General features: G+C 41.5%; 1 protein-coding gene across 3 annotated transcripts in view; it reads left to right on the plus strand.

Annotated features, from left to right (window-relative positions):
* Positions 1-376: 376 nt before the first annotated feature.
* ankrd26 (ankyrin repeat domain containing 26) overlaps positions 377-18892 on the plus strand; it is a 167701-nt gene continuing 149185 nt past the window's right edge. For all 3 annotated transcript variants that reach the window (XM_069919991.1, XM_069920001.1, XM_069920012.1), the window contains exon 1: positions 377-790. In XM_069919991.1, the coding sequence (XP_069776092.1) occupies positions 588-790 (203 nt within the window). In that variant the 5' untranslated portion in view covers positions 377-587. The remainder of the gene's footprint in view (positions 791-18892) is intronic.

Raw genomic sequence — 18892 nt, forward strand, 5'->3', positions numbered from 1 at the left:
CTGGGGGGGGGAGGAGACCGTCCCTCCAATCTGTTCTGGGGGGGGAGGAGACCGTCCCTCCAATCTGTTCTGGGGGGGGAGGAGACCGTCCCTCCAATCTGTTCTGGGGGGGGGGGAGGAGACCGTCCCTCCAATCTGTTCTGGGGGGGGGAGGAGACCGTCCCTCCAATCTGTTCTGGGGGGGGGAGGAGACCGTCCCTCCAATCTGTTCTGGGGGGGGAGGAGACCGTCCCTCCAATCTGTTCTGGGGGGGGAGGAGACCGTCCCTCCAATCTGTTCTGGGGGGGGGGAGGAGACCGTCCCTCCAATCTGTTCTGGGGGGGGAGGAGACCGTCCCTCCAATCTGTTCTGGGGGGGGGAGGAGACCGTCCCTCCAATCTGTTCTGGGGGGGGGAGGAGACCGTCCGTCCGTCCCTCCAATCTGTTCTGTCACCGTCTTCCAGGCAGCAGATGCTACTTACTCTGTGGATATCTGCTGTATTGATTTGGTTTCTTTATTTTCCAAACCTCGTTAAACCTGATCAAGACGGGTCGGGGAATGTTGCCCCCGCTCGCGGTAATTAGTTAGGTTTATTCATTCGTGCAAGATGAGGAAGGTAATACGATTTGCAAAAAAAAAGAGAAGACTGTCTCCTAGTATTTTAATCCCTAATAGTGAAAAACCCGTGGGCTATGATTTGAAAGAAAAAGATTTGGGAAAGCTGCATAAAGCTGCTTCTGTCGGGAATTTGTCCAAACTTCGGCAGCTCTTGAAGAAAAATGATGTTAATCAACTGGATCAACAAAATCGGTAAGAAATCACAGCTTCATTCAACCCTATTGTAATGTTGACTTTCTTCATGTACTGTTTCACTGATTGGAAATCAGAATTCATTGTCATGAACAAGTCACGAAATTTGACGTTTTGCTGCAGCATCAGAGTGCAAACGTCAAATTTCGTGAACCATCTTACAACAATAATATATAAAAAAATCATAGTGCATGAAAAGTGGGGCTCAGGAATCTGATGGCAGTGGGGAAGAAGCTGTCCCTGTGCCCCTGAGTGCTCGTCTTTATGGTCCTGTGCCTCCTTAGTAGTAGAGTGAAAAGGGCTTGGCCTGGGTGGTGGGGGTCTTTGAGAATAGAGGATGCTTTTTTTTTAAAAGACACCACCTCATGCGATGTCTAAGCCAGAGACCGGTCGGTGCCTGTGATATCGCAGGCCAAGTTAACAACCCTCTGGAGTTTTTTTCTTGTCCTGAGGTTTGGTGCCTCCATACCAGACAGTCATGCAACCAGCCAGAATGCTCTCCACGGTACACCTGTAGTAGAAGTTTTCAAGAGTCTTCGTTGACATACCGAATCTCCTCAAGCACCTCAAAAAGTATAGCTGCTGGCAGGCCTTGTTCGTGATTGCGTCAACATGGAGGCTCCAGTTCAGATCCTCCGATGTTGACAGCCAAGAATTTGAAGTTCTCGACCCTCTCCTCTACTGAGCTCCCGATGAGATTTAGATCGTGTTCCCTTGTTAGATTCAATGTTGGGTTTCCAGCTACGTTCCCAACTCGAGCTTGGAGCTAATGCATCTCAAGTTTTTTGTATGGATGAAATTTTTGAACTTTAAACCTGAATACTTTGTATTTCATTTCCGTTGATGACTCTGGGAACAGAAGATAGACGTAATCTGCTAAATTATATTAAAGGTAGTTTATAAATTAAATGAGGTTCTGTTTGGTATATTCAACCCTTGAGATGGGAGTTACTTTTTAATTCACACTGAAAAACTTGAGCAAGACAAACCAGCATACTGTCATGCTTTGCATTACTGGTGCTGTCTTTTGAATGAGATGCTCAGTTGAAGCCCTTTATAGTGACCACTATCCATAAAAGCATCTTGGAAGCCAGGTGGGGCTCTTGTTTGTGATGTGTCTTGATTGATTCACCATTAAGTCCAGATGATTTTTAAATGGTTTATCTGTTAACACACTGACGCATCATCAATTACTTTAAAGACGAGAAGTTTTAGAGAAACCGATAAGCTTTTACTGACAACAGAATGGAGGCTCATCCATGCTGGTTGACTGTCCTAGACTGAGGAGGGAGCTGTGGCACAGCCACCTTTATTTAGGGGTCTGTTAGAGGAGCCTCAGGTACAGTCAGCAATGTGTCCTTGCACATTCAAACATGTATACAGTAGTTTACCATATTCACCCCTTGTTTTGGAAAGAATCTGGAAGGGTGAAGTAAATTAAATGTTCTTGCAAATTAAGACTTTCCGATGGTCTGGTCTGACACTGCGACCATTGTAGTTCCAGCTGCGGCACAGTTGTTGAATCCTGAACGGTCTGGAACACCTGTATGTTGCCATTGGCTTGGTGGATGCGTGGCAACGGTTCTGACATGTCATCCATTGGGGCTGGGGTAACGTGCCAAGGCTCTGATGCATCATGGGTAGCGGTAGGCGAAGGGGGTGTGGGGTGGTTGGTTATGGTCTCAGGGACTCCTGATGGAGCCAGTCCTGAATGGAGACAGTGTCCTTGTGCCCATCAGGGTATGCCACATAAGCATATTGGGGGTTGGCGCAGAGGAGATGAATCCTTTCAACCAGTGGGTCCTTCTGGAGTAGGACCAGCCCTGGGGATGTCAGCCAGGCTGACAGCGTGGTTCCTGAAGCGGAATTCCGAGGGAAGGAAAACATCCTTTCATGCGGAGAGGCATTGGTGGCAGTATGTAGGAGTGATCTGAGTGAGTGGAGTGCATCAGGGAGGACATCTTGCCAGCGAAAAACTGGAAGGCCTCTAGTCCTCAGGGTTAGGAGGATGTCCTTCCAAACGGTAGTGTTCTCTCTTTCTGCCTGTCACTCATAAAAGAGGACCCCTGGTTGCAATGGATGTAGCAGGGGTACCTGAACAGGGGGAAGAGATTGTGCAAGGCCTTGATGACTGTGGCAGTAGTCGTGTCTGGGCAGTGGATGGTGAAAGGGAGTCGTGAGTACTCAACAATGATGTTGAGGAAGTACATGTTGTGGTCAGAGGAGGGGAGGGGATGGGCCCCTTGAAATCAATGCTCAGGCATTCAAAGGGGCGGATAGCCTTTATCAGATAAACTCTGTCTGGTCAATAGAAGTGTGATTTGCACTCGACACAGACCTGACAGTTTCTGGTCATGGTCCTGATCTCTTCACTGGAGTAAGGTAGGTTGTGGGCTTTGATAAAGTTGAACCTGGTGACTCCGAGGTGGCAGAGGTTGCTGGAGGGCTTGTAACTGGTTTATTTGTGCACTGGCACATGTTCTGTGGGATAGGGCATTAGGTGGTTCTTTGAGTTTCCTGGGCTGGTACAGATATCATAATTGTAGGTGGAAAGTTTGATTCTCCACCTCAATATCTTGTTGTTTTTGATTTTACCGCGCTGTTGATTGTTGAACATGAAATCTAGTCGGTCACCAAGCTAAATCTTTTGCTAGCATCTCCAGTGCTGTACTGCCTCAACAATGGCCTGAGCCTCCTTCTCAACAGAGGAGTGTCGAATTTCGGGGCACTGGTGGGTGCAGGAAATAAAGGCTATGGGTCTGCCTGCTTGGTTAAGGGTGACGGCCAGGGTGAAATCGGACGCAACGCTTTCCAACTGGAATGGGGTGGATTCATCCACAGTGTGCATCATGGCCTTGGTAATGTCCATCTTGATGTGGCTGAAGGCCACATCGGCCTCTGAAGTCAGTGGAAAAGAGGTAGATTTGACAAGGGGCGGGCCTTGTCCACATATTTGGGGACCCATTGGGCATAGTAGAAGCAGCCCAGGCACCATTTCAGTGCTTTGAGGCTGAGGGAAAGGGGGAGTCCCAAAAGAGGGAACATGTGGTCGGGATCAGGGCCAATGACTCTGTTCTCTTCGACGCAGCCAAGGACAGTAAGGCGGGTTGTGTAAAACACACATTTATTGTATGTAAGGTTAAGGAATTTGGTGTTCTGGAGAAATTTTTGGAGATTGGCGTTATGATCCTGCATATCATGGCTGCAAATGGTGACGTTGTCCAGATACGGGAATGTGGCTTGCAGCTCGCACTGGTCTACCATTTGGTCAATCTCCCGCTGGAAGACCGAGACCCTGTTGGTGATACCAAAGGGAACCCTTAGTAAATGATAGAAGCGGCCATCTGCCTCAAAGACAGTATATTGGCAGTTCTCTGGGCGGATAGGGAGTTGGAGGTATGTGGACTTTAAATTGATAGTGGAGAATACCCAATATTGAGGAATTTGATATACCATATTAAGAGATGTGGGGAAGAGGGTACGTGACCAGCTGTGTATATCTATTAATGGTCTGACTGTAGTCAATTACCATTCCTCATTCTTTATTATCACCATTTGGGCTCTCCGGGGCTGGTGATCACCCTCATTCAGTAGCTGCTGCATCTCCAACCTAATAAAGGCCCTAACCCTGGCACTGTATTGCCTACGTTTGGTGGCAACGGGTTTACAGTCGGGGGTGAGGTTAGTGAACAGCGGTGGAGGAGTGATCTTGAGGGTTGAAAGGCCACAGATCATGTGTGGTGGGCAATCTGAGGGTTGCTGGCTGGAACTGAAGGGAGGCGAGGCCAGTGGGGGGGGTTCTGCAGGTGAAGTCTAAAAATTGCTGGTTATAGACAATGAGGAGGGGGTGAGGGCAGAATGGGCCCATTGTACTCCATCATTACACTTTTAAGATGGTATTGAAAGTCCAGTCCCAGCAGCACGTCAGCGCAAAGCTGTGACATCACAAGAAGTTTAAAGTCTTTGTAGTCTGTGCCCCACACAGTCAGAGTCACTATGCAGTAGCCATGCACATCTGCCATTCGGGACTTCGAGGTCAAAGAAACTTTGTGGTTTACTGGCCTTACCACAAGGGAATAACCTGCACCATGTCGGAATGGATGAAGTTCTCTGTGTTCCCACTATTGAATAGGCAGCTTGTTACCTGGCTGTTCATCTCTATGTCCATCATCGATCTGGCAAGTTGATGAGAGCTACCTTAATCTAGTGTGATGGAGGCCAGTGATGAGTTGCTGTCAGGCTCAATAGATGCAGTGGAGTGTTCGGGCATTCGGTTCCAAGATGGCGGCATCCAAGATGGCAGCCCTATGGCCCGCAATCGCCACTGCTGGGTTTAGAATGCAACTTGGATTTTGCTTCTTTGCATAATGCCATTTCCATCCACAGTTAGAGAAAACCACGACTTTTGTTGGGCAGTGTTTTCTAGAGTGTTTGTACAGGCAGCAGAAGTAGTATTTCAGGTGCTCGTAGAGTACAGCAGCTGTGGTTGGGTCATTAGAGGGACATGGCGGTGTTCCGCAAGCTTGTAGCCCACCAACATTCCCAAGTTGGCGGTGACCATGAGGCGGCCACATTGTTAGTTCGACTGCCTTCTGTAAGTTGAGCTGACCCTGCTCTAACAGTCTCTGCTGGGTATAGCTGGATCTCATGCCCGCGACATAGCGTCTCTGATCAATTCCTCCGTGTTCACCGCGGTCATCATGGCCTTGCAGCTGCAGGCCCGTCCGAGAACTCGCAGGGCCTGAAGGTACTCGACGCTGGATTTTCCTGGTTTGGTGTTTTCTGGTAGCCACAAGGTGCCTAGCGTAGACCTCGTTTCTCTTTCTCCAGTACTGGCTTTTCAGTATTTCCATCGCTTCTGGGTACGACTCAGCATCCCTGATCATTGAATATACCAGGTGCCTGATCCGGGAATACAGTATTTGCAGTCTGTTATCCTCTGATCGAACAATATAGAGGAGGCCTGTAGGAACGCTTCAAAGCAACGCAGCCAGAGGTTGAAGCTGTTGGATGCATCAGGCAATTGTGGGTTGAGGTTCAGCTTTTCTGGCTTCAGAATCTACTCCATTTATCAAAAACTGTTGTCATTAAAATTGATGTACAATCAATTACTTCAAAGACTAGAAGTTATAGAGAAACTGATAGGCTTTTATTGACAACAGACTGGAGGCATGCCCATGCTGGTCAACTGTCCTGAACTGAGGAGGGGGCTGTGGCACAGGTGCTTTTATTCAGGGGTCTGTGGGAGATGCCTCAGGCGCAGTCAGCAAGGGGTATGTCCTAACACAGCCAAACATGTATACAGAGGTCTATCACACACACAAAAGACTTGTAGAGATCTATAATAATGTAATGTTCCAACAGTGACGATAATAACGACTGTTGTAATGATCTTCTTTCTTTTCTTTTTCTTTTTCTTTGGCTTGGCTTCGTGGACGAAGATTTATGGAGGGGGTAAAAGTCCACGTCAGCTGCAGGCTCGTTTGTGGCTGACAAGTCCGATGCGGGACAGGCAGACACGGTTGCAGCGGTTGCAGGGAAAAATTGGTTGGTTGGGGTTGGGTGTTGGGTTTTTCCTCCTTTGTCTTTTGTCAGTGAGGTGGGCTCTGCAGTCTTCTTCAAAGGAGGTTGCTGCCCGCCGAACTGTGAGGCAATGATCTTCTTTAGCGTTTTATGAAATGTCTATAAATTATGATCAACAAAAAAATGCAAGCCTCACTCACCCTCCTACAACCCGCCACCTCAGATGATGGACAATGAACCCTGAGTCTCTCGCACCTAAACCCCCGTGCATGCGTCAACCATCCCAGCTAGTGAAATCCACTGCACGCCAATCAACAGAAAAGCGCATGCGTGGATGCAACATGGCGCAGAACGGCAGCGACGACCCCCGAGGACGCCGCCGAAGCCCACACCTGGCTCAACGGGGCGTTGCTGACTCTGCCACAAGCCCAAGAAAGGTAAGTAACATCCTTTTGGCCCTTTACCCATTCTGAGCATGGGAAGTTTTTGGACCGCCATTTCTTTGTAGAACTGCACATTAGTTCCATTCCCCTGTGTTTTCATGTAACTCTGAAAAATACTCACATTCAAGTGCATATCTTTGTGAAATTCTCATTTGATTTTGTTTTTATACCTCCAGGCAATGAGGTCCAGGTCGTCTCTTGTTTGCTTTGACTTTATCCTGGATTCTTTTGATCACAACTTTGTTTCTCAGTCAGTTGCTAATGGGAACAGCTTCGTATTCTTTATCTAAATCAGTCGGTATCTTTTACACTTTCATCAAATTTATTCTAAAGTTTCTTTGCACTTTCAATCCAACTTTAAGGCTAAAAATCCTTCTGGAATCATTCTGTTGAATCGTCTCCACATTTTGTAGGAATTTGCTCGGTCGATGATATTAAAATAGGATGCAGGACCATGGTAGTAGCCTGGCCTGTGGTTTAAGTATTTTAAGCAATGTGTTTTTATTTGTGACATGGTATGCTTTGTGAACCATTCTTTGAGCATGTTCTGCCACTTTAAAAAAATTTATAAAATGCCCTTAGTTTATTCCTTCTGCCAATTTATCACCATACATTTTTTCTGTCATTTGTTTTACTGTTATCCCAGTCTGTGTATGTCAGCCTGACAGTGTGATTGCCTTTCACACAGTGCACCACACTTGTATTCTTTTGAATTTTCACAGAATTAGGAAAGTTTGCTCTTTACACCATTGCAGAATAATTTTTTTTTTTAATCAATAAGAGATTATTGATTAACCATCACCCAATGCTTTCTCTCTTAAAGGCATTTTGCTGTCTTCACTGATTCTGATTCCATGAGCCACAATTTTCTTCCATCACTCTTTTGTGTGGACATCAGATGATGCCTTATGAAGAAATCAATGCTAATATCCAGCACTAGTCTTTCCCTTGTCACAAACTATTTCTGGTCATATTGTGAGTCGCTTTATTGAAATTAATCTTCATTTAGAAATTTTACCTATTTGTAGGTTCTCCCTGTGAGATCACATGGGTTTCCTCTTAGTGCTCCAGTTTCCTCCCATCTTCCAAAGACTATTTTTAAAATGGGATTGTTAGGTTGGTTACGTGGGTGTAATTTGGCAGCCATACTTGTGGGCCCAAAGAGCCAACACAAATGCTGGAGGAACTGAGCAGATCTCTCAGCATTCATTGGAGGTAAATATATAGAACTGATGTTTTTGGCCTATAAGCCCTTCAAGGTAAACTGTAAAGTCATTTCTATATCTTTACCTCCAATGGATACTGTGAGACCTGAATTATGTTAACTTCGATCAAATATAAACAAGTGTATGACAAATAATACGAGTTCAACACTACTTTATTAGGTTTGCAAAGTAGGTGATCTGTAACTGACAGGGTCTTTCTGCAAGAAAGCCCATATGCAGATGAACACAAGCCTTTTTGTATGGTTTAGCTTCCCATTTTAGCAGCCTGTTAACAACTATTTGCATGATTTGTAATCTGCAGACTTCAACAAAATATCTAGCACAAGTTTTAAGAACATCATGGCCTTGGTTCTTGCGTCTTGTAACTGCGCTTCTCAAAGAAAACTATTTGTTTAACAGACTCTAGTATTTTCCCTTTTAAAAAATATTCTTTTTAAGCCTTTTCTGGCGCTGCTGAAATTTATAGAAAGAAAAACAAATCTATATCATCTATGCTATAATCTATTAGTTCCTCCAACTTTCGTGTACTGTATTAAATTAAAAAAAATTCTACTTGCATTTTCCACTTTCACTAAATTAAAGATAGGATTAATACAGGTATTCTGAGGTTTCTCTCTTTGACATCTGAACCAACTAGTGCACCTTGCTTCGCAGAATCATATCCTGTAGTCTCCTTCCTCAAAACCTATCTCTTCAACTCTGACAACCTACTTGATGATCCCTGTTGCCTCTGCTATAGTGCTATTGTATTCTTTCTGTAAAGTCGTGATCAGAACTATATACATTACACTGGATATGACTTTTATCTAATAATTTTCTATCATTACTTCTCTGCCTTTCTCTTCTGTATCTAAAACAAAAAAGCAACTATCAAGTATGCATTCATATCTATCTGGCTATCATTAGAGATTTGTGAGCATTCACATCAATATTAACATAATAACATAACAATTTACAGCATGGAAACAGGCCATTAGGCCCTTCTAGTCCGCACCGACTATTTTTGAAATTTGTTATCTCATGCTTCTGACTAATTACAGTTTCCACGATAATTCCCATCTAATCCACTCCACTGTTATTTTTTTTTTTTTTTAAATTTTTTTATTTTTCACACCATAAATCACATTAGCCATGACATACACAATTTCTTTTTCACACATATACAGTGACTTTTTCTCCCCCCCCCCTTTCCTCCAAACCACCCCCCCACCCCCCCTCTCATCCATTTTAGGTATACAATCTAGGTTGCATTAATCCAGTCAGACAATGTTGTCATTCAACAAAATTACACCAGAAATTCTACTGAGTCCATTCTTTTCTTTCCTTCTCCTTCCATCAACTTAGGTAATGTTTGTCCCCGGTAGGTTTTCGCTATTGTATTTAATGTAAGGCTCCTATACTTGTTCGAATATTTCAATATTATTTCTTAACCAATATGTTATTTTTTCTAATGGAATACATTTATTCATTTAAATTTGGTAGTTTATTCCTTTTAATTTGGTTATGTATTCCATTAATATTTAAAGACATATAGTTCAGCGTAGCCCTTTTATATTTTGTTTATCTTCTCTTTCCGTTTTTCCATCATCACCTTTCCTCCTTTTCCATTTCTGTTTTCTTATTTTCAACTCTTTATAAGACAACATTCCTACAACATCCAACATTTTCCTTATTCTCCTATTTCTATCTTATTTATCCCCAATCTCCCATTCACCTCCTGAGTTGTCCTTTATCCCTTGTCGGACAACCACATCTCCCCTCTCCATTTGGATTTGCGAATCCACTCGCAAGCGTCAACTGATTTTGCAGTGACCGCTATTTCCCCCCACCCCGCCTCCCCCAGAAAAGATTTCACTTTTCATATGTCACAAAGGTCACTCTTTTAATTCCCTCCTTATTCTCTCTATTCCATTACCTTCCCTTATTAATTCTTGTCTATACTATCTATATTTTCCTCTAAGTACAGATACATTCACGTATGCTCCTTGTCTCTATTCACTCTTATACCTCTTTACCCGCATACATATCAATCGTGATCATTTTTACTCTCATTACCCGTCTTCATCCCTCAGTCTATTTTTGTCTTTACCCACATACATATCAATTGTGATCATTTTAACTCTCATTACCCGTCTTCCTCCCTCAGTCTATTTTTGTAATTGTTCTGCAAATTTTCGTGCTTCTTCTGGATCCGAGAATAGTCTGTTTTGTTGTCCTTGAATAAATATTTTCAATACCGCTGGATGCTTTAGTATAAATTTATACCCTTTCTTCCATAAAATCGCCTTTGCTGTATTGAACTCTTTTCTCTTCTTTAGGAGTTCAAAACTTATATCTGGATAAATGAAGATTTTTTGCCCTTTATACTCCAGTGGTTTGTTGCCCTCTCTTACTTTTTCCATTGTCTTCTCCAGTACCTTTTCTCTTGTAGTATATCTTAGGAATTTTACTACAATAGATCTTGGTTTTTGTTGTGGTTGTGGTTTAGAGGCCAATACTCTATGTGCCCTTTCTATTTCCAATTCTTGCTGTAGTTCTGGACATCCTAGGGTCTTAGGGATCCACTCTTTTATAAACTCCCTCATATTCTTTCCTTCTTCATCTTCCTTAAGGCCCACTATCTTTATGTTATTTCTTCTGTTATGGTTTTCCATTGTATCTATTTTTTGAGCTAGTAGTTCTTGTGTCTCTTTAGTTTTTTTATTAGATTTCTCCAATTTCTTTTTTAAGTCTTCTACCTCCATTTCTGCTGCTACTGCCCGCTCTTCCATCTTGTCCATTTTCTTTCCCATTTCTGTTAAGGTCATCTCCATTTTATTTATTTTCTCTTCTGTGTTGTTTATTCTTTTTCTTAAATCCTTAAATTCCTGTGTTTGCCATTCTTTAAATGATTCCATGTATCCTCTAATAAGAGCAAGTATATCCTTTACCTTGCCTTTCTTTTCTTCTTCTATTTCACCATACTCTTCCTCTTCTTCTTCCTCTGGGTTGGCCATCTGTTGTTTCTTTGTTGCCCTTTCCTCCTCTTCTTTCTTGTTTCTATTGTCTTCTGTGGTCTCTTCTTGCTGCAGGTGTTCTGCAGCTGTCGTTGCCGGCTGTGGAGATCGACTCCCCAGCTGGTCCCCCCTCCCGTCGGTGTGTTTTTTTTCATTCGCATCGCGCATGCGCGAAACTTCGCGCATGCGCGGTTGCGCACTTTTACTCGGCTCTGCGAGCCATTTTTGTAGTCCATTATTTACCGACCTGAGGGAGCGGGTTTCTCTCTCCGCAGCGGGCCTCTTCGGACAGGTAAGGCCTTCACCTTTTTCCTCCTTTGTCTTCTCTTCCTCTCTTCTTACCGTTGCTTTCGACTTTTCTTTTTTTGTCGCCATCTTCTTTCCACCTTTATACTCACTTTTCTGTAACTTTTATTTCTGTGCCTTTGTGTTTTCTCTTGTTTTTCCCGACTTTTCTGGAGAGGGCTGGAGTTCACCGTCCGGCCACTACTCCATCGCGTGACTCCTCCGCCTCATGTAAATATCCTCGATGGAGTGAATCCTGGTGCCTGTCATGTCGCAGGCTGAGTTAACAATCCTCTGGAGTTGCTGTGGAAAGAGGAGCCCGCCGGGTCGCGACCTACTGACCATGGGACTGCAAAATGGCTCCCACTCCACTGTTATTTTCATGTAGTTGAGATTTTTCTTCCTTGCCAGCTACCGCACTGCCACGTTTAGTATCTTGCCAGTTTGGTTCTTGTGCTGAATTCTGAAGACTGTGTTACCTGCCTCATTCCTCGGTTCAGGGCATCTTATCTGATCTGCAGAGGAATTAGCAGTGGGAGGGGAAAAATTCAGTAGCCGTGGTCCATGAGGATACCAATGACATAGGTAGAACCAGGAAAGAAGTTCTGCTAAGGGAATTTGATGAGCTTGGGACTAAATTAAAAGGCGGAACCAAAAAGGTGGTAATTTCTGCATTACTCTATGAGCCATGTGCAAATTGGCTCAGGGCCTAGAAGTTTAGGGAATTAAATGTGTGGCTGAAGGATGGTATGGGAGAAATGGGTTTCAATTCATGGGAAATTGGCATTAGTATAGGGAAAGGAAGGAAATGTTCAAAAGGGATGGGCTCAATCTGAATCGTGATGGGACCCTGGATCCTGGTGAATAACTAGGAATGGAAACAGATTGGAGAGGGATGTATAAAGTAAAAGAAAAGAGTGTGGATAAAGTAAAAACAAAAGTTAAAAAAGAGAAAAGTAAGAATAGCGTGTATAAAAGTCAAGTGCAAAAGAAGCATCCGACTCCCATCTCTCTCTCAACCTCTGTAAACCTGGTCTCACACTTTCATTCTGGAGAGCATAGTACATCTTAGTTATACATTTAGGTGTATTCCCCAACCAAATTGTTCATTCCATTTCACTAATTTCAAGCTGGAGAAAAGAAAAGAAGGTCCCATTAGCTACTCCATATTTATTTCTTAATTGTTCAAAAGACATGAAAGATCCCTGCACATAACAATCATCAATATATCTTGTTCCTTTATCATACCATGAATTCAATATTTTTTTACCCAGATTCATAGGCAGCAAGACATGTTTACAAAAGGGTTTTCTTAATAATATATCTGCTTTTTTCCCAATACACTCATTTATTTCTTGGCATATTCTAATCATATGCATTAATATAAGGTTATCCATCTTTTTTGTTACTAACTTAACATTCCACTTATAAACAAAGTCCTTAATTGTCTCTTTTTTTAATTCAATCCCATTTGAATCCAAGAAGGGGGACTGTCTTCAAAAAAGAATGATAAAAATCTTGATTGTGCTGATAAATAGTAGTTTTTAAATTCCGGAAGTCTAAATCCTCCCAGTTCATAATCCCATGTTAGCTTTTCCAATGAAATTCTTGGTATTTTGTTATTCCATAGCAATTGTTTTATGTAATTATTCAATAATTTAAAATAAAGTTTTAGGTAGTGCAATAGGCAGTGATTGAAAAAGATACTGTAATCTTGTCATCACCTTCATTTTAATACAATTACTCTTCCCACTAGAGTAATTGGCATTTCTGTAAATCTTTCCCTTTTTTCTAAAAGGAGTGAAATTAAGTTCATACAAGTTCTGCAAATTATCTGCCATTATTCCATCTATCTTCCATTTAAATCTACCTTTTTGATATCTTTCATTATCAAAATTTTTCAATGGCATTATTTCACTCTTGTACATATTTATTTTATAACCTGATATTCTTCCATATTTTTCTAGTATTGTTTGTAATTTTATCAAGGATTCATCCAGGTCAGACATGAATAATAGCAGATCATCAGCAAATAAGATAATTTTATGTTCTTCTTGTCCAACTTTGAACCCCTTAATATCTGGATCTCTTCATATAATCTCAATTAGTGGCTCAATAGCTAGGATAAAAAATGCCAGAGACAGACAACACCCCTCTCTACTCCAGGGAAAAACCATTGACATCTGATTATTAGTTATACTTTTGGCATGTGGTTTATGATACAGAGTTCTTATCCAATGTATAAATTTTCCAGCCTTAACCAAAATTTTCAAATGTTATAAATAAGAAAGACCATCCTAATTGATTGAATGGTTTTTCTACATCTAGGCAGATAGTTATACTTGGATTCAACTTTGATTTTGCCATATGTGTTATATTAAATAGAGTCTATTTAGACTATTTGAAGAACGTCTTCCATTGACAAATCCCACCTCATCTGTATGTATTTTAATGGAATATATATTTGGGAGAAAAAGTGGTAAAATTGCATACACATTTTAAAACAGATCTTATTTGAAATACTGAAGAATTTCTAATCAGTGAACTTTACAGAAACTACAGAGAATGCTATGCACATTTCACAAGTAGATACTAATTGAAATGATGTCATAAAATTAATAACTTGTTTTGGAATGGAGACACTCTGGCTGTTTGCAAGTATCTTTAGTGCTCACAGAAAGGTCACTCCTGGGTTTTGCTTACCTAAAGGCAACAGCTTGACCAAAAATACTAACTCCTGTTGTTTGCTGAAGAAAGTGGGAGGTTTTGCAAGTGAGAGAGTCACATGGGCTTTCTAGCACTCTCATTTGGAGAGAGAGAGAGAGAGTGAGAGAGAGAGTGAGAGAGAGAGTGAGAGAGAGAGTGAGAGAGAGAGTGAGAGAGAGAGTGAGAGAGAGAGTGAGAGAGAGAGTGAGAGAGAGAGTGAGAGAGAGAGTGAGAGAGAGAGTGAGAGAGAGAGTGAGAGAGAGAGTGAGAGAGAGAGTGAGAGAGAGAGTGAGAGAGAGAGTGAGAGAGAGAGTGAGAGAGAGAGTGAGAGAGAGAGTGAGAGAGAGAGTGAGAGAGAGAGTGAGAGAGAGAGTGAGAGAGAGAGTGAGAGAGAGAGTGAGAGAGAGAGTGAGAGAGAGAGTGAGAGAGAGAGTGAGAGAGAGAGTGAGAGAGAGAGTGAGAGAGAGAGTGAGAGAGAGAGTGAGAGAGAGAGTGAGAGAGAGAGTGAGAGAGAGAGTGAGAGAGAGAGTGAGAGAGAGAGTGAGAGAGAGAGTGAGAGAGAGAGTGAGAGAGAGAGTGAGAGAGAGAGTGAGAGAGAGAGTGAGAGAGAGAGTGAGAGAGAGAGTGAGAGAGAGAGTGAGAGAGAGAGTGAGAGAGAGAGTGAGAGAGAGAGTGAGAGAGAGAGTGAGAGAGAGAGTGAGAGAGAGAGTGAGAGAGAGAGTGAGAGAGAGAGTGAGAGAGAGAGTGAGAGAGAGAGTGAGAGAGAGAGTGAGAGAGAGAGTGAGAGAGAGAGTGAGAGAGAGAGTGAGAGAGAGAGTGAGAGAGAGAGTGAGAGAGAGAGTGAGAGAGAGAGTGAGAGAGAGAGTGAGAGAGAGAGTGAGAGAGAGAGTGAGAGAGAGAGTGAGAGAGAGAGTGAGAGAGAGAGTGAGAGAGAGAGTGAGAGAGAGAGTGAGAGAGAGAGTGAGAGAGAGAGTGAGAGAGAGAGTGAGAGAGAGAGTGAGAGAGAGAGTGAGAGAGAGAGTGAGAGAGAGTGTGAGAGAGAGTGTGAGAGAGAGTGTGAGAGAGAGTGAGAGAGAGAGTGAGAGAGAGAGTGAGAGAGAGAGTGAGAGAGAGAGTGAGAGAGAGAGTGAGAGAGAGAGTGAGAGAGAGAGTGAGAGAGAGAGTGAGAGAGAGAGTGAGAGAGAGAGTGAGAGAGAGAGTGAGAGAGAGAGTGAGAGAGAGAGTGAGAGAGAGAGTGAGAGAGAGAGTGAGAGAGAGAGTGAGAGAGAGAGTGAGAGAGTGAGAGAGAGAGTGAGAGAGTGAGAGAGAGAGTGAGAGAGAGAGTGAGAGAGAGAGTGAGAGAGAGAGTGAGAGAGAGAGTGAGAGAGAGAGTGAGAGAGAGAGTGAGAGAGAGAGTGAGAGAGAGAGTGAGAGAGAGAGTGAGAGAGAGAGTGAGAGAGAGAGTGAGAGAGAGAGTGAGAGAGAGAGTGAGAGAGAGAGTGAGAGAGAGAGTGAGAGAGAGAGTGAGAGAGAGAGTGAGAGAGAGAGTGAGTGTGGTGAAACAAGCTCTCTCAGTTAGTGTTTGTGTGACACTGAAACAAGCAGGAAAAGCTTGTTGGAAACAGAAAGCTCCAGAGTGGCGGATGGCTGGAAGTGCTATCTGTCTGATGTTTCTCATGGAATAAGTGGAACAGAAAGGATCTCTGTGGTAGCCTGAAGGAAAGAGGTTATCATCTGGAGAACCCTGATGGGGCAAGTTTCATCAGCAAGACGAGGTGACTAATGGTGGTACCTCAGTTGTCGAAATCCTGGAACAACAAATCTCTCTCTCTGCAAACCCTACAAGAACATTCCTGAGGTTACATTTACCTTTTGAGTACCGAAGCCTGGTGAACTTTATACAAGTTAAATTCTGTGCACAGTATAAGAATTACCTGCAACCAGTGAACTTGGAAGAATGAGAAGTGATATTGAACTGTGAACCAAATAACTTTTCTTAAATTTACACACGCATCATACACGTGCGTTTAGAATTGGAATGTGGTTAATTTGGGTCAGTTAAGTTAATAGAGATAAGTTAGTTTGATTCTGTTTTCATGTTTAAAGATGATCAAAAACAACTTTTGTTTAAGTAACTACTTGTCTTGGTGAATGTCTATTGCTTCTGGGGTATGGGGTCCTTTAGGCTTGTAACAGTATTCATTTTCATAGATTTTGTCCCAATCTATTAGCTAATGCCTTTGCCAATATTTTATAATCAGCATTGAGGAGTGATATAGGTCTATATGATGAAGTTTTTAATGGGTCTCTATTTTTCTTCAGTAGCACTGTAATTATAGTAGTTTAGAAAGATTCTGGGAGGGTCTGAGTCTCCACCGCCTGGTCCAATACATCCATCAAAAGATGGTTCGTAAAACTTGGGAGGAAACACATCCTCCCCATGAAATTTGTTAGCATGTCAAGTACCCAAAGATTTATCAATTTCTTCTTTTGTGAAAGGGGCAACTTAATCAATTTGCTTTCTATCTTCTAATTTTGGAAGTTCAGCACTTGTTAAAAATTCGTTCATCTTATTTTCATATCCTAATAATTATGATTTATATAGTTTAATATTAATATTGGCAAAATATTATTTATTTTTTATTGTATGTAATAATATTGACCTGTTTTTATTGCATATATCATTCTAGATTACTCTTCTGGCTTTAACTGCCAAGATAAAACTTTATGCATCTGTTCTCCTAATTCATAACATGTTTGTTTGGTTTTTAAGATAGTTTTTTTTGTTCTATACATTTGTAATGTGTTATATTTCAATTTTTTATTCTCAAATAATCTATTTTTTCTTATGACCCTGTTTTCTGATATTCTTTTTCCAATTTCATTGCCTTTCTTTAAACCATACAGCTGTTGCATATTCTCTTCAGATTTCTTTTGTGTAAGGAATAATTTGTCCTCTTAGATAAGCTTTAAGCATATACCATATTAAAAAGCTATTATCAGTAGAAGGAAGATTAGTTTTACAAAAAAATGACAAGAGTCCTTCCTTTTCAACTGTGTGACATTCACCATCTATGCACACTTTCTTGTTTTTCCATTAGCACGATAATTAAAGTTAATGGATAAAAAGTCGCACTAAATATTCAGTTTTTAATCACTACTTTTTGACTGAGCAGACATTAAAAACAAATTAATCTTTGTATGTGAATCATGTTCCCTTGAGTAGAACAAATGGTCTCTTTCTACAGGATTAAGCGGCCTCCATATATCAATCAAATTTAAATCCTTCATAAATAATAGTGTCATTACTGTTCTGGCTGATTTGGATCGGGACAGAAATTGAAGTCTCCTCTGATCAGTATATTTTGTCTTCCCTCTGCTGTTTTTGAAAAGATATCTTTCATAAAGGTTTCATCATTATAATTTAGTGCATAGATATTCATAAAAGTCCATGACTCTGCAAAAAATGTACAATGTGCCATTACAAATCTTCGGCTTGGTCAGTCAGTGTCTCTTCTATTATTGGTATATTTTTATTAATTAGAACTGCTACTCCTCTTCCTTTTGAGCCAAATGAAGATGATGTTACTTGTCCCATCCATCCTCTTTTTAATTTAGCATGTTTAAATTGTCTTCTCCAATTTAGTAGGATCTGTTTCTTGTAGAAAGACTATATCTGCCTTTAATTTTTTTTTAGGTGTGCCAAGACCCGCTTCTTTTTCACCAGGCCATTTATCCCATTAACATTAAGACTAATAGATTTTAGCATTTTATCCATATTAATTTTTTAAACAAATATCGTTTAACAATAAAATATTTTTCAATTGTTTAAATAATGGTGATTTTTCTCCTTTTTAAAAAAAAAACACATACAATGTCCATGCCCTGATGGTGATGTAAATGGGAAATCCTGAAAGCCCGCGAGAAAAGCCTGTGGAATCTCTTGAGAAAGAATAACCCCTCCTTTTAGTGCCATCTTTTGTAGTTTCTCCCCATTAGACCAGAGTCTCCACCATGCTACTACTTTTCTGAGCTCTCCTTGAACTTTTCAATAAAATTTACTTTGCAACAATAAATGTAAGACAGTTTAAAAAAAATACAGCTTTTACGTAGTCTCATTGTAAACCTTCACAGTCTTCTTCTTTGACAACCTTAGTCTTTTAATAAACCTTGCAAGAAGTCTTCCACCTCTTTCTTCATCTTGAAAAATTGTCGATTGCCTTCTGCTACTTCGAACCTTAGAGTCACTGGGTATATTCTATGGGTATCAAATATTTCAATTTTTTGGAACGCAGTTGTCTTTTTATATCATTAAACTCCTTAATCAAAGTAGGACTAAAATCATGGATGGGCCATTATTTTGCTTATTCATATGCTTCTACCAGAATTGTCTCCAGTTCCCGGTAATTCAGAAGTCTTACCATTTCCGGTCACGGTTGCTGATTGCTGGCTCTTCTGGGTCCAAGGGTCCGGTGAGCCCTTTCAGTGTGTAATTTTTCTCTGAATTTGTCTTCTCCAACACTCGTGGGAACCATGTTTCAAAGAAGTTCACCTGATCTCTTCCCTCGATTCCTTCTTTTAGTCCATTAATTCCATCATTATTTAGTCTGCTGAAGTTCTTCATGTGGTCAGTCTTGTCCAGTAGACCTTGTCTGCTTGAAGCTCTTAAGAGAAATAGCAAGGCATCTGGAGTGAAATGGACCCATCAGGTAGATGCAGCATGGATCAGCAGAGGCAGATCCTGTTTGACAAACTTACTGGTGTTCTTTGAGGATCTAATGAGTGTGGTAGATAGAGGAGAGCAGATGGACGTTGTTTACCTGGATTTCCAAAAGGAGTTTGATAAGGTGCTGAATAAAAGGCGTTCATAAGATAAAGATGCATAGAGTTGGGGGTGATATATTGGCATGCATAGAGAATTGGTTAACCAATAGAAAGCAGAGA

The sequence above is a fragment of the Narcine bancroftii genome, chromosome 1, assembly GCF_036971445.1.
Source record: "Narcine bancroftii isolate sNarBan1 chromosome 1, sNarBan1.hap1, whole genome shotgun sequence".
Taxonomy (NCBI): Eukaryota; Metazoa; Chordata; class Chondrichthyes; order Torpediniformes; family Narcinidae; genus Narcine; species Narcine bancroftii.